Source organism: Drosophila navojoa, chromosome X (assembly GCF_054131105.1).
Source record: "Drosophila navojoa isolate 15081-1374.11 chromosome X, UAZ_NAV_1.0, whole genome shotgun sequence".
In the NCBI taxonomy this organism is placed as follows: domain Eukaryota; kingdom Metazoa; phylum Arthropoda; class Insecta; order Diptera; family Drosophilidae; genus Drosophila; species Drosophila navojoa.
In genome coordinates, this window is record NC_142895.1 from 24,504,494 (window position 1) to 24,519,103 (window position 14,610).

General features: G+C 33.5%; 1 protein-coding gene across 32 annotated transcripts in view; it reads right to left on the bottom strand.

The window, feature by feature from the left end:
- cac (calcium voltage-gated channel subunit cacophony) overlaps positions 1-14,610 on the bottom strand; it is a 66,801-nt gene that overhangs the window by 44,478 nt on the left and 7,713 nt on the right. For 19 of the 32 annotated variants that reach the window (XM_089264338.1, XM_089264330.1, XM_089264319.1 and 16 more), the window contains 11 exons: positions 11,809-11,909; positions 11,209-11,364; positions 10,921-11,141; positions 10,744-10,847; positions 8,623-8,738; positions 7,560-7,619; positions 7,368-7,472; positions 4,435-4,632; positions 3,858-4,371; positions 2,064-2,399; positions 244-807 (listed from right to left, as the gene is read on the bottom strand). In XM_089264338.1, the coding sequence (XP_089120464.1) occupies positions 244-807; positions 2,064-2,399; positions 3,858-4,371; positions 4,435-4,632; positions 7,368-7,472; positions 7,560-7,619; positions 8,623-8,738; positions 10,744-10,847; positions 10,921-11,141; positions 11,209-11,364; positions 11,809-11,909 (2,475 nt within the window). Of the gene's footprint in view, positions 1-243; positions 808-2,063; positions 2,400-3,857; positions 4,372-4,434; positions 4,633-7,367; positions 7,473-7,559; positions 7,620-8,622; positions 8,739-10,133; positions 10,250-10,743; positions 10,848-10,920; positions 11,142-11,208; positions 11,365-11,808; positions 11,910-14,403; positions 14,505-14,610 lie in introns of those variants that run through there. The other 13 variants (XM_089264339.1, XM_089264317.1, XM_089264340.1 and 10 more) reach the window with 6 other exon arrangements.

Sequence of the window (14,610 nt, forward strand, 5' to 3'; positions counted from 1 at the left end):
GAAATGTATGTGTAGCGCGTCTAATAGATATAATCATCATAATAATAAGTAAGATCTATGAAATGATCATAGAAACTATACAAACTATAAGGTGAACAACAATTTGTATGGCTTACGAAACACAGAATCAACTGAAAGCAGATACAACAAGAAACGATAACGAAAATGAAAATGATAATCAAAAGTAAAATCAAAAACAATTGTCAATGTTTTTGAGAATACGGAAAGAAAATGTTTACTTACTGGCACTCTTCGGAAGTATGTTTACTCTCATCCGTACAATAAAAAAACTTTCCATTGAACAATTGTACACCAATAACAGAAAATATAAATTGAAACAATATGTACACGATTAGAATGTTAACAACATTTTTTAATGAGTTCACGACGCAATCGAAGACGGCTTTCAATTTGGGAACACGTTTAATTGTCTTCAATGGACGCAGGACGCGCAGCACCCGAAGCGATTTGATAGTGGACAAATTTTGTCCAGCGCTGCTACCGCTCATATCGAAACCGAAACTAACAGCAGCGCATATAACGACCACAGCATCCATAATATTCCAGAATTCTCTTAAATAGCTGCCAGGATGTAGGATGACACCCAAGTCTACAATTTTCAGCAACATTTCTATCGTGAATACGCCGGTAAATGCATAGTCAAAGTAATTTAAGATCTTATTTCGCCTCGAGTTCTCACGAACGGGATCTTCGGCTGCTAATGCTATTGATGACATTGATATGACGACCATTATGAAGAAATCAAAATATGGTAAATTAACCACCCAATGGGCGCCACGTCGTATGCTGTATATGCATATTGATATAGATATAGGTCATTTGATTGATTGTTGTACCAATAGAGGTGGTTGGGTTGGTTTTGTTTTCATTTTTAATTTCATTTGATTTTTGGTTTTTTTTTTTTTTTTTTTGTTTCGATCGATTTTGTTTTTCCAATAGATAGCCATGGAGAGTTCAGATTAAGTTGTTTTTTTTTTATCGTTTACAATTGCAAGATTCGATTAATTCGTTTATTACATTTGTTATTAAATTTTATAGAGATAGTTTTTTTTTTTCGATTGCGTTTTGCGTTTTGTTTAGTCAACCGTTTTATTTAATTCGATTTTGTTTTTGGTTTTCCAATTATTATTTAATCGGTTTTTATTTGAAGTAATTAGCAATTTTGTTTTGTCGTTGTTGTAGTTGTTGTTGTAGTAGTTGTTGTTGTAGTTGTTGTGTTGTAAAAGTTAAAGTTGAATAGAATGATGATGATGTGGTTCATAAGATGAATTGCAGTTGCTCGAGATGGATGGTGATTGATATTGCAGGCAAGGAGGATACAAATGAAGTATTCGTCGATATTTGTAGTGCAAATATTTACAAATATATATATTATCATGTAGATATATATGTATATATAAATTTGATTAATTTAGTTCAGTTCAATTGATTTAATTCGATTTGATTCGATTCGATTCGATTCGATTTGATTCGATTTGATTTGGATTGTTTCATTGTAGTGTGCAACAGAAAATTGTAACGAATCCAAAAGAAAAAGTGAAAAGAAAAAGAAGTGAAACAAGTTAGTACATTTGGCATTACCATTGGCTAAAAAGAAGTTTATCGATTATTAGGTCAATTACAGTGGATCATAAAAGTGTGCTAAGAGTTAACCTTCATTTACGAACCTATGCGAAGCTTACGCATACTGAAATCAAAAATAATATTTATTCATAACCCTGCCTAGGCAGCTAAGGCCGAGCCTAGCAGCTCATCGAGTGCAAATGTTCAAGATTCTTGTTGATTTTAAATAAATGTAAATATATCTTAATATCTTTAGATACGCTGTCGGACATAGACGCGGACCGACTCACTGCAAACATTATCTAGGCATTGTTCAGATATTACATTTAGAATTTTCGTTTCTTCATATAATTTACTTTTGAAATATTTTGTTTTTCAAAATGAATCAAAGATAAATTGACCGGACAAAGCCGGGCAGAACCTGACAGCCTGTAATCAAATATATTTCAGCCTTAGATATAGATGAGAAATATATTTACGGATTTGTTGGTGATAGTATGAACATCGAAGAGTATGGCAACATTGGCTTTGGCCCTTCCGTTACTTCCTCCTCCTCCTTCTTCTCTTCCTCCTTCTTTTTGCCCTTGCCCTTGCTGGTGGCCACGGTACCATCGCCGTTCTCCAGGTGGACACCGTCGCCCTGGAGGGCTTCCATTTCCTTTTCTAGTTCTTGGAGCTGTTTCTCTTTATCTTCTTCGACTTGTTCCTCTTCGGCTGCTGTCAGTTCTTGAGCGTTCGCCAAATTATCGACGGCGATAGCCAAGAACACATTTAAAAGCGTATAATTACCGAAGAGTACCAAAACGATAAAGTATCTGTTGGAAAAGAGACACAGTGCGATTAGTGCGATCCAGTGCGAACCGATGTGGAGCTAATAGTATGCTTGATAATGCTCGATGTAAAGCCCAAAGTCTACTCTGTATCCTGCATCCGGTCAAGTGTAGAAGGTCAGTTTCAATTTCGTATGTTTCTATGTTTCAAGTGATCAAATGATCTGGCGATCAGGTGATCAATTGACAGAGCAATAGCTAAATATACCAATAGGAGCTGTTCAATCTAATATATGTGAGCATAGTGTATCGGATAGTAGCAGCAGCTAGAGTGTTGAGTAGTTTAAATACTTGAAATGTTGTGCCAAGGGGCCAACAATGAGTCCAAAGCATGGTATGGCTGGAAGAGAAATGAATTATGGAAATAGATAAGCAAGCGTGAGCTCAACTAAGCTGGCATAGCTAAATGTAATACACTTACGTTATTCGATAGCGAGCGAGTGCGCAGAGGGAGGCTGCATCAACTAGGGGGGCAAACGATGGATGGACTTGGCTTGCAGAATTTCAGGATCGCATTTAACTAAATTCTCCAAGCTCTAAAGTCCAATCTTTTTACACACACATATATATATATGGGTCAATATATATATTGTGAGACCAAAACTCCAACGTTCCGGATCTTTATGGTAGATTGCACACATTAATGGTTCGACGTTCAATGAATAACAACTAATTGCCCCCAATTAGCTCCCTATATATCTTCCCAACCAACGAAAAGTACTTTTTTTTACTTCTAGGTTACAGCAACCTACTTTAAAATCAACTAGTTTTTCCAATTTTTAGTGCAAATAAATAAATATATATATAGCCCAGTTCTCTAGCAGCTTTTCTTGAGTTAGTGATAAAGCTAACGATGTTGTATACTCGGTTCACAAAGTAAAACAAATAAATCCAGATAAGAAACTCGATTTTGCTGATGATAATCATATAATGGAAAATTAATAACACAAATTTGATTGATTAATGAAATGGATTTCTCTTTAAATGATAAGAAATGCTGCTCATTATTCTCCAGCCGACCATCGACACGCTCTTCTCTCCCATTTTGCCTAGAATTCTCAAATGGTTACAGCTCAACAAGAGTTGCAAGACGAAGTCTCCTGACTATAGAACCGAAAGGTCCTGGAAATAGTTATTTGTGTATATAATTCGTAAACCCAAGAACACATACAACAAAATGAGCCCAAGGATTATACCCAATTATAGCCAATTTCATATAATATAATACAATAACTACTCATACATAAGACAAATAAAGTGCTGTGAACCGAATATAGCAAAGTCGGTGAGAGCCGACTGTAGCTAGCTTTGTTTGATTCTACAATACGATGTTAGATAGCAATACTTTAATCACATATGAATATATATGTATAATGTCAATGTCAATGAGTATTTCAATTATCGACAGTTAGCAAACATTTATAGGTATTTGTGTAAACTTACATAGAGTAAATCATTCCTTTCTTTGCACCACCTTGCGATATAATGCCCTGATACATAACTTCATTCCAATCTTCGCCGGTTAGGATTTGGAACACTGTTAGGAGTGCTATGGGAAATGTGTTAAAGTTTGTCTCGGGCGTGCCTCCTGGCAAATTGAACTGCCCACCGAACAGTTGCATGCCAAGCAGTGCAAATATCAGTATGAACAAGAAGAGCAGGAACAACAGTGAGATGATGGATCTCATCGAATTCAGCAATGATATAACTAGATTACGTAGGGATGACCAGTATTTGGTCACTTTGAAGATGCGCAACAGCCGGAGGGCGCGCAACACAGACAGACCGAACGAGCCGCCCTTAACTTCAGACCAGATCACCTCGAATATCGAACCACTAATGACGACACAATCAAAACGATTGAACGACGACTCGAAGTAAATGCGTGGCCCCAGCGCATACATCTTGATGAACATTTCCGACATGAACAGCCCCAGGAAGATGAATTCCGCATAGTCTGCAAGGGAAAAGTTCCGATTAGATCGTACCACCATTGCCCCGCCCCAGGCAAATTACTTACACAGAAACTCCGTGAGGAATGTCGGCTGTCCATAGTGCTCGACAGCGACGCACACAGTGTTGAGAAAGACGAGCACTATCACGAACCAATAGAACCACTGCGTCTTCACTGTGTGCCGTATCCAGAAGCGGAACCTTTTCTCGGCGCGCCAAAATCCTGTACAGCTGCCTTGGGGTTTCGAACGAGTTTTCAGATAACCTGTCAAGAGTACATTGACGCATGATCAGTAAGGTCGCAACGGCTGATCGATCCACTGTGTATATAGTCTAGATAGTCTTATTGCCTAAGTGTTTCGATTATTGCCACACATACAAGTTTTTGTGTATCCTGCGTATGAATACGTTGTGATATAGTCGTGGTAGTTGTTGGATTTGTTGCTGTTATTGGTACTAGTTAGTAAGTATATACAAACTCGATATCTCTATCTATACGTTGAACAAGATGCAACTACAAGCACAGTCATCTACGAGTATGATAGCACACATACATGAAATGTTCGATTTTGAGTACGACTATCGTAGACGATAGATTATCGGGAGACAAACTCTTAATAGTGATTTCAGTTATACTTTCTGTGACAGCTATAGACCTATTGAGAAAAGTAAATATCTATATCTGTATACATGTATTTTCCGGTTATTACAACACTCAAGGAATCGTCGTAATACCTAGAAGATACTATAGTCGTATAAGTTTGCTCATATAGGTTTGTCTGGGTACTACAATCCGTTGCAATAACCGTACAGATGCTATAAGCGGAGTTGTTATAGCCGGATTCTAGGCATAATACTGTAAATTCATTTTCATTTGTGGTTTTTTCTCCCATTGATATTATTTCTTAATAATCATTATGAATTTCACCAAATAGTAGATCTAGTCCATTTTATTATAGAACAAGTTTTTAGTTTTCTTATTATCCTTTTGGTATCTTACTACTTTGTTAAAGGCCTTCAGTTCGTATGATAAGAATGAGCTGGAAAAAATATCTATAGCTGCCCATAAAAGTTAAATCCTTTGATGTATCTGTTCTATAAAGTATATTTATAAAGCTTGACTAGTTACCTTAGAAAACAAAATTGTTACAAAAAAAAAAAAAAAAAAAAAAAAATTAAAATTAAAAATTAAATTAAAAAAAAAAAACAGTTAAGTTATGACTAAGAAATGCTCAAGACAATGTCCTTGAAATATATATACCATAAATAAAATTAAATTAAATGATGTTTTAGTGTTGTCCATTAGGAAAAGTCAATCTATACATATTTCTCGGGGGCTCTATTGATTTTGATGCTAAATATAGCTCGAATAAACCCATTTTCCCAATATTCGAATCTCTGAACCTTCCCGATTAATAATATACAAGTGCTTGGGTACAAACAAAAATAGAGATATATATTGAATTATACGAGCATACATATCTTTGGGGCCGTAGCATTGTTAGGGTGCCTTATAATCGATGAGAATGCATAAACAAGTGCAAGAGTAGTTTCAATTTCGAATTCATTAAGAATTGAATTGTCGCTTAGGAGACGATAAATACATTTGCATACGTACGTACAACCATTAGAGACTATGAGCCTAGCATAGATGATATCGACATGAGAGATGTGTATGCCAAACATCCCCGACATGGTTATAGAGTTAGTACAATGCGTGTATGTACATACATATACTGTTATACTGAATATGCTACCGAATGCATGTTGTTGTGATAATGATATTGAGTTGTATACGAAATCAGATTATTTATCGAATTGGTAGTTTACTTACACATTTTGAATATACATATCAATAGAGAATTTCGTATTGTTCGAATTCACAAATTCAAATTAAGAGAAAATGAAAAACGTAAATTAATTCGATTCAAAAGAACTTATTTTCAAACATAATAACTTAATTGAGATATTCTTTCAAATCGAGGTTGAATCAAGTACCGCCCATAAATGTTCTGAATTTGGGAGAATTTACTCAACAGCAAAACAAAAGCCAGCTGAAGAAATTTCCATCTAAATTTTCAGTATAAATATAGCGTTGCATGCAGAAAGAATTTGTTTCATTTCAAACCATGTTCTTAAGTATATGGCCTACATATTTTTTTGTCTTTTCAATTTTATACTAAATATCACTTTTGTGGATTTCACATGAGTACATGACAATACTTTCGATGCCATATAAATTCTTCTTGAATATCTGTTTACGGTTCACACATATTCAAATCGATCGAATCGGACCACAATATCTAAATATCTAAATCTTACTAATCGAAAAAAGATCTATAATTTGTTATGGTTTTTATCGATACTCCTACTTTTGTCTTTTTTTTTTTTTTTTTTTTTTTTTTTTTGTATTACAAAATGTATTGACTTCCTACGGTAAAACGAATACAAGCATTCCATATGCAAGTTATTCCGATTGACCTTTCTACAGAGAATACATTTATATATACTTATATATTCAGCATGTATATGCAATAGACATATGTTAGATTCAGTTAGTAAATGTCTTTCTCTTATTACCCACACTGCAAAGAAAATGCCAAAATGTGGAAATTTTATGCCTTAAATAAGCTTGTATAATAAAATGTTTAGGGGACACAAGTTTATATCTATCATCTATCTATTTATAACGAATTGAATTTTCAGTTGAAATCCCTCTCAAATATTGCCATGGCAATTTCGTTAATTGACTTCATTTGCAGTCGGATTCGCCCGACGTCCAAGGCCTTATTTGTTTTTTATTCAATATTTCATATTATCATAGATGTATTTACGATATTCGCTTTATGCATAGATCAGCCATGGACAGCAAATGTTAGCCGAGCTATTAGGTAAATAACCACCTGAATAGATTCCTTTTAAAATTCTTTTTCAAGTATTTAAGTTTCTGTTATGTTTTGAATGGGTCTTAGGATCTATGCAGTCCAATACAATTCTTACCATCATCGCCGTAATCCTCCTCGGCTTCTTCTTCTTCAGTGTCTGTTGACTTTGACTTGCCTAAGCTTTTCAGCTTTTTCCGTTTAGCTGCATTTCGCCTTCGGGCTACAAAAACAAAACAAATCCAAACAAGTTACATATATGGAAATTTCGAATACCACAAATTCGATACAGCTGAGCCGATCGACCTACCTTCCATAATATGCATTTTCTCCTCCTCTGTTGTTCGTTCTTCGGCTAATATAACTTCCTCTGCAATTATATTGTAACGGTAAACGGATTGTCAAATGTTCATGGCATGCACGAAAAAACGATTTGCGACTGAGATTTTTCATCTTTTTCATTTTTTAACAAGCAGGATTAACATATGTATGTGAATATGAGTTGATGAAGCTCGAGAGTGGATGAATGGCAGCATATAGCTTACGTTTTACTTATTTATTTGAGCATTTGAGGTTTACTTGTGTTGTGAGTTAATGTGAAGTATATCACTAACTGTGTTTGTGTCGGTGAATCAGTTTCAGCTCTTTGGATATATTTTGTTTTTATATATTTATGGGAGATCTAGAAAGTGTTTTAGGTGGACTTTTGTATTAATTATGAAAGCAAGTCAGAATTTGTGTAATATTCAAGCAACCCGACTTGAAGATACCCAAGCGACCAGCTCAGCTCTATTAGCTCAAGCTAATTGACGAATTTATACCGATTTCTAAGAGCCAAAGAGCCTTCATATGAGCTCTTGTTCCTCTTATCCTTGAATTTAAGAACAAGTTGAGCGCCATCTAGAATGGACCTGTTTATTAGCATTATCGTTAAATATCGATACATAGATCGATAATTTGATCTTTTGCTCATCGATAGCTAGAGATACCATATTTACCATGGATTGCTCTTTTCAAATTCTAGATACCTCTTAAAAAATAATCACTTTTAATTAGATTTGATTAGACTAAGTATTTACAGACATTTATCAGTTATTTTTTGAGCCAAAGATATAAATTAGCCAAACAGCGAGGGTATGAGAAGAGCTCAGGGTATTTCATAGTCGGATACTTCCGCCGTCTTTTCGTGACTTACTTCCATATGGCACATTTATTAGTTTAGTATTTTTTAAAGGTATGAGTGTATGTGTATGCGTTGGTGTCTGGTGTGTTTGGCGTTAAGAGGTGTCGGATAATATAGTATATATAGAGAGAGACAGTTATAGATATATATTTTTGATAAACATTACAAAAGAAAGGGGTAAATACTATACCAGCTTTACAAATCCATTCAACATAGCCGTTTAATTCTCTTTCTAGTTGCTGCTGCCTTCTAAGTTTAAGAAATTCTTGTCTATTTTCTACTTTTTCTCGTTCTTTTGCGAATTCACTACAAAAAATAATTAAATAGAATATGATGAACTGAAAACAGGAACGATCCAATGAACAAATATGATATATTGCATTACAAAACAACAATTTTCACATTTTGTTACCTTTTCGAGATATTTGTTTGTATTTAAGTGTGTGTATGTGTGTGTGTGTGTATTATTCAAATAAAAAACAAACTCAAATACATATTGAGTGTGATGTACAGATGATGAGAATAGTAGTTGTAGTAAAAGTAGAACAAACAGAAGTAGAGCATAAATAGAGTCAATGGGGAGATGAAGATAGAACAATTAAGTATTGGTAGCATACTGTGCATAACTCTTTAGCAGTTTCAAATTATACCCGAGATAGGAGTTGAGTATGTGAATGCCATTGTGTCGTGGGTCCATAGCAGACATACATCATGCTTGCTTCTATGCAAATATCATCGAAAAGAACATAAACAAATGTGACGCAGATCCTCTTTGAGCTTTTAGCCAGAGTACAGCATGATGAAGTACACGTCGTATATCTATCTATCTATAGATAAGTTATTATGTATATATGTGGGTGAGAACTTGAACGATCTGAACTCGTTTCTCTAACCATAGCAGAGCAGCATTTCGATATTGTCGATATTGTTTGTTAAATACGGGATTGTTTATATGTATAAAATACTAACAACAATTGCAATTGGCATAACAAACTGGTGTGGAAGTACCTTGTATGCTTGTTGAGTAAATCTATGTATATATTGAAGTTGGGAATTAGCTAGATATATAGTTGTATAGTTAGTTAGTTAGGCAGTTAGTTAGTTAGTTAGTTAAGTGGGGATTAACGTATGTTTGTATTAGCTAAAATTTGCATTGAATTAGTTGATTATGTAGCATGTAATACGAACTGGGTTCTGTTCTAGTATATGTAACATATATGGGGACTTTCGGGTGGTAGGACCAAACAGCATTTCGTATAACAGTTTTATTGCATTATCTCAATTAGCGGCAGATTTATATTTTATATATATGTATATATAGATAGTATTGAGTATATGTTGTTGTAACTATGTAGTTGACGAGAGCAAAAGATGATTTTGTTGCCGAAAGGAATTAATTTGCTTGCGGTTTTATTTGGTTTTTAACTATCGTATTAAATGGTTAACTCATTGTATTTGTTGTTGTAGTTGTATTTGCCTAATTTTGATATAGTATATAAGATAGTCTTGTATATATATATATATTTGTTTATATATATGTAGAGAGGGTTTGGTTGGTTTATTAACGTTTCTAAGTTGAAGGAGGTACAGGTTGGGCACATCTCTTGCTGAGATTCGAACAGTCTAAGGATATGACAGAATTGGCCAATTTTGTGATTATACGAATAGTTATGGCATTTGGCTAAATTGCAATTTAAAAACCTGCTTGCGTTATCCAATCAAGATATGAGACCATTGCTGTTTGAAACATGGCGCGAAAACGGCATTTCTGAAATTCCATGCGACGCTCGACGCGGTTTCTCTCGTTTGAAAACTCTCTGAATTTTCAAAACAAACAAAAGCATTTTATTAACACAAAACAACACAAAACTCAAAACGAAATAGAAAATATAATAAATGAAAGTAATATATATATGTATACATATAGAGATTTACAATAGATTTGAGATTTATAATTCGTTCGATGTATATTTTGATATTTTCAATTACATCAAATATTTTCAGTATATGTACAATATGTACAGCTTGGGGTAATCGACTATATTTTGTACAACTGTATCATAATATGTACAATATACATAATATTGACATTGAGTCGAGAGATATTCGAAAATTGATATATCCAATTCTTCGAATCGAGTTTCTTTAGTTCTGTAGAGAACGACAGAGAGAAATTCTTTAAATTTCTCAAAATGATCTTTATACATACATATATTTTGAACTCAGAGATCAAATCAAAAACAACTTAAACAATAACTGTGGCAGAAGACTGTGTGTTGGTATTCAGAGGCAAGTTTCAAGGCCAACTTACCCACTCAAGACACCAAGAACTAAGTTGAGCATAAAAAATGAGCCTATAACTATAAGAGGCACGAAATATATCCAATTAAATGATGAACCTAATGCGTCGTTGGTCTGTGGAAGAGGTAATAAGTAGCACAAATATGTATAGTATGTGTATATCACTCATCTTTATACTTATTCTTACCCAATATAGTATTGCCGTCCAGCCCTCCATTGTAATACACTGGAATACCGTCAACATGGCGAAGCCAATATTATCAAAGCTTGTTATGCCTGAATTTGGTCCATCCCACTTCTCCAGACACATACTCGTCGTAATATTACACACATAGGAACCACCCGCTTTCTCTGTGGTGTTATCTGTGTTGCAGGGTGTCTCCGATTCACCTTCCTTCACTAGTTTGTCTAGAAGAATGAAGCGGAAAATACATCAATCTGGGCATCCCCGATAAATGGTCACTGATGATATTACTTGGATCTTCTAAGCTATAACAAGTCTTATGCAGTGCGCCCGAATAAAACTCGAGTCCAATGATTGCAAATATTACGATTGCAAACAACACCAAGAGTCCGATTTGCAGTAAAGGTGCCATCGCCTTGATTATAGATTTTAAAACTACTTGTAAACCTAGATATCAGATATTATCGGTATTCATTGTTCCAAAATGGGCATGGTCGTCATGGGCGTCACAGACGAGGTGTTTTTGGAAAAATACAAATTGTATTAGTAAAATTGTATAAAATAAGGCAAAGCAATCAAAATACATTTGCTCTAGCTACTACCGCTCATCCATATATATATTATATATACATACATATATATATGTATGTATGTAAGTAGAAGAGCACTAAGAATTATATGAGGAATAGATTTACTCTATGCAAAAAACTGAACTTTATTTGAGCATGCAAGAGAAATTCATGAAAAAAGAAAATGTTTTTCTATAGATATTTTTGTTTTGTAATATCTATTACCATACGCTAGGCCGTATGGTATGCTATATACTACATATTTATGTTGTATGTTAACAATTATATTAAAGTAAAATGAACAAATTGTATGACTACTCACTAGGAATTCCAGACACTAATTTTAAGGGCCGTAGCACACGAATGGCTCTAAGTGTTCTTAGATCTACCTCGGGCCCCATTTGTGGGTACTGTGTCATGAATCTGTTAGCAGACGTTAAGCGATCGAAGCGAGCATTTCATTAGCAATATTCCAATGAATTCATTATAGTGGGTGTGGGAGGGGCGGTTGGAAAAGGAAGGGGTAGATGGATACATGGGTAGACGGGTAGATCACAATTATGGTAAAATTGTTATCAAATGGGACATTCAATTGTGCTACGATAACTAATCAACATAAACAATTTTATACATAGCATCTGGATGGCAAATAAATATGATGACAGTAAATAAATACAAAATATATAGGTGTATGTGAAAATAAATTAAAATTTAATTGAATGATTTCACTTGTTCTTATACATCGCTTGTACATAGATATGTATATTCTTATATATGATATATACATATGTACATACATATATATATATCTAACAGCTACTGAAATCTTGTTCACTATAAATTTTTCTACAAATTAATTTAAATTATTTTCTTTCTTATATCTTTACAATTGTTTGTCTTCACTTTATCAGTAAATAATAAGACAGAAATATGATATATTTATAAACTATGATTTTTGACTAGTAGTTCCAATTAGATCTTCTAGATAAAACTATAAATAAATATTCACAAATTCATTTTTTTAATAACGAAAATTCAAGTTGTATTTATAGAATAACTTGAACTGAATTTCTATGTATAAATAAATATTTATATAGAATTTGTATAGACAATATATTCTCTCAGTTCAATAAGAAAGCTAATATTTTTGCTCACATCTATGCATGTGAATCCTATATCTAAAATGTATATATATTTTCTATCTAGTACCCACTTTTTTAATTAAAGTAAAGAGAATTTGGAAAAACTTACAAACTAAATCTTTAGTTAGACACGTTTTCTTATATGCTAAATTGTATTAATTATTCGTGTGCTACTCGATAGATCTCTTCAAACGTCGAGTTCGTACATTTGCATCTCCTCTAATGAGATACAAATTTCAAGTAGTCTACATCCCAAATATATTTGCATTTGTTAATATTGTAAAATTACCAAAATTCATTTAATCAACCTGATCACATAAAAACCCAAACATAATGTATGTGTACATAAATACTTTCTGTAAGACGTATATTGTTCGTATATCATTACGTTAATTATATAGCTATATTGTAAGTAAATATTTGTTAAATTATTATTATTATTATTTAAATATGATTTTATCATAGCCATTCACACAGGCTAACAAAATTTAGTAACCAGCTATAGAACTACGCTTCTTTCAGTAGACAGAGTAGAGCTATTTTGTGATTTTCTAATAGATTTAAAATTATTATTATACTTAACAAATTTAGTTCGGAAATCAAAAACTATTTTGGCTAACTAAAACTTGTTGGCCTGTGTATTCGCCATCTTTATGCTTATGCCCTTACGAATCTGATTGTAAGAAAATGAATTACCAATTGCATATGCCGTTTTATGAAGATGATTAGCTAAGACTCTAACATTGAGCTAAAATAAACTATAATTATATACGCTATATGCATATATATGTATTTATACAACATCATTAGCTCAGCTAAGGAACGAAAATTGGCAATTCTCTGTAAATATCCAGACGATAAATGAAATGTTTATCAATTAGGTCTCCATAAATTCTTACTGAGGGAAAGAGATATTTGAAAAATGCTTTTAAAGATGAAGAATTGAATTTGTGAAGTGGCTAGAGATAAGAATAGAGTAATTGTACTTCTGGCATCCATATGAAAGTACTGAATTATCACAAGTTATTCAAGCAGTATTTGCGATTCCGAAGGGATCTTTCAATGAAGTTTAACTTTGAGACATATCTGTAGATATGATCAATGGATATGAATGATCTTTGGATTGATATAATATGTTAAAATCAGGAATTTGAAATACATAAAACATTATACATCTATATCACGAAATTTTCCTTTTTAGAGTTCTGCGATTAAACAATGTAATGCAAATTATGTAGTACAGTGAACTTCTTTTTCCTTCAGGGCTCATCGACCAAAGATAAATTTGACTCATATCGTAACATATTCAAAATATGTTTAGATTAAAGATATGTAGGAAGCTATAAAATTTAAGTAGGTACTACCGTGTATGTAGCGAAAGTCTGCTGAGCATTAGTTCATCAGTATTCATTGGGCAACCGTTTAGAAACTATACAGTCATAAATGCTATTCATTTGTAACTAACTAAGCTATGAACCAATGAAACACACACATTTTCTATTGAGTATGCTTAAATGGAACCCTGGAGCTTCTACTAAATCTCTAAATGCTCCAAGGAACCAATATATGTTTTATGTGTAATATTTATATAGATATATGAATAGATTCTGTCAACTAGCCCCTAAATTTGCTATGGCTCTAATTGAATGTACATAGTAACCAACGGAAGTAAATGACACATATAGTTAGAACTGAACTGGCCTAAGGAATCTTTTATTTTGTTTTTTGCTTTTGTTATATGAAATCTATAATTTCGGCAGCGAATTGTCTCTTACTTGGTATTCGGGATACAAGTTTCAGCGGCCGTAAGACACGAAACGAACGCAACATGCGTAGGTCAACATCAATATTGGCCTCGGCAAATATCGTCATGGCACTGTTCGGCATTCGAGTTGCCATATAGAAGTCGGTATTTACATATATATATGTGAAGAACAAATAAATTAACCAAATGCCATCAAGCTGCATAGTATAGTAGTTAG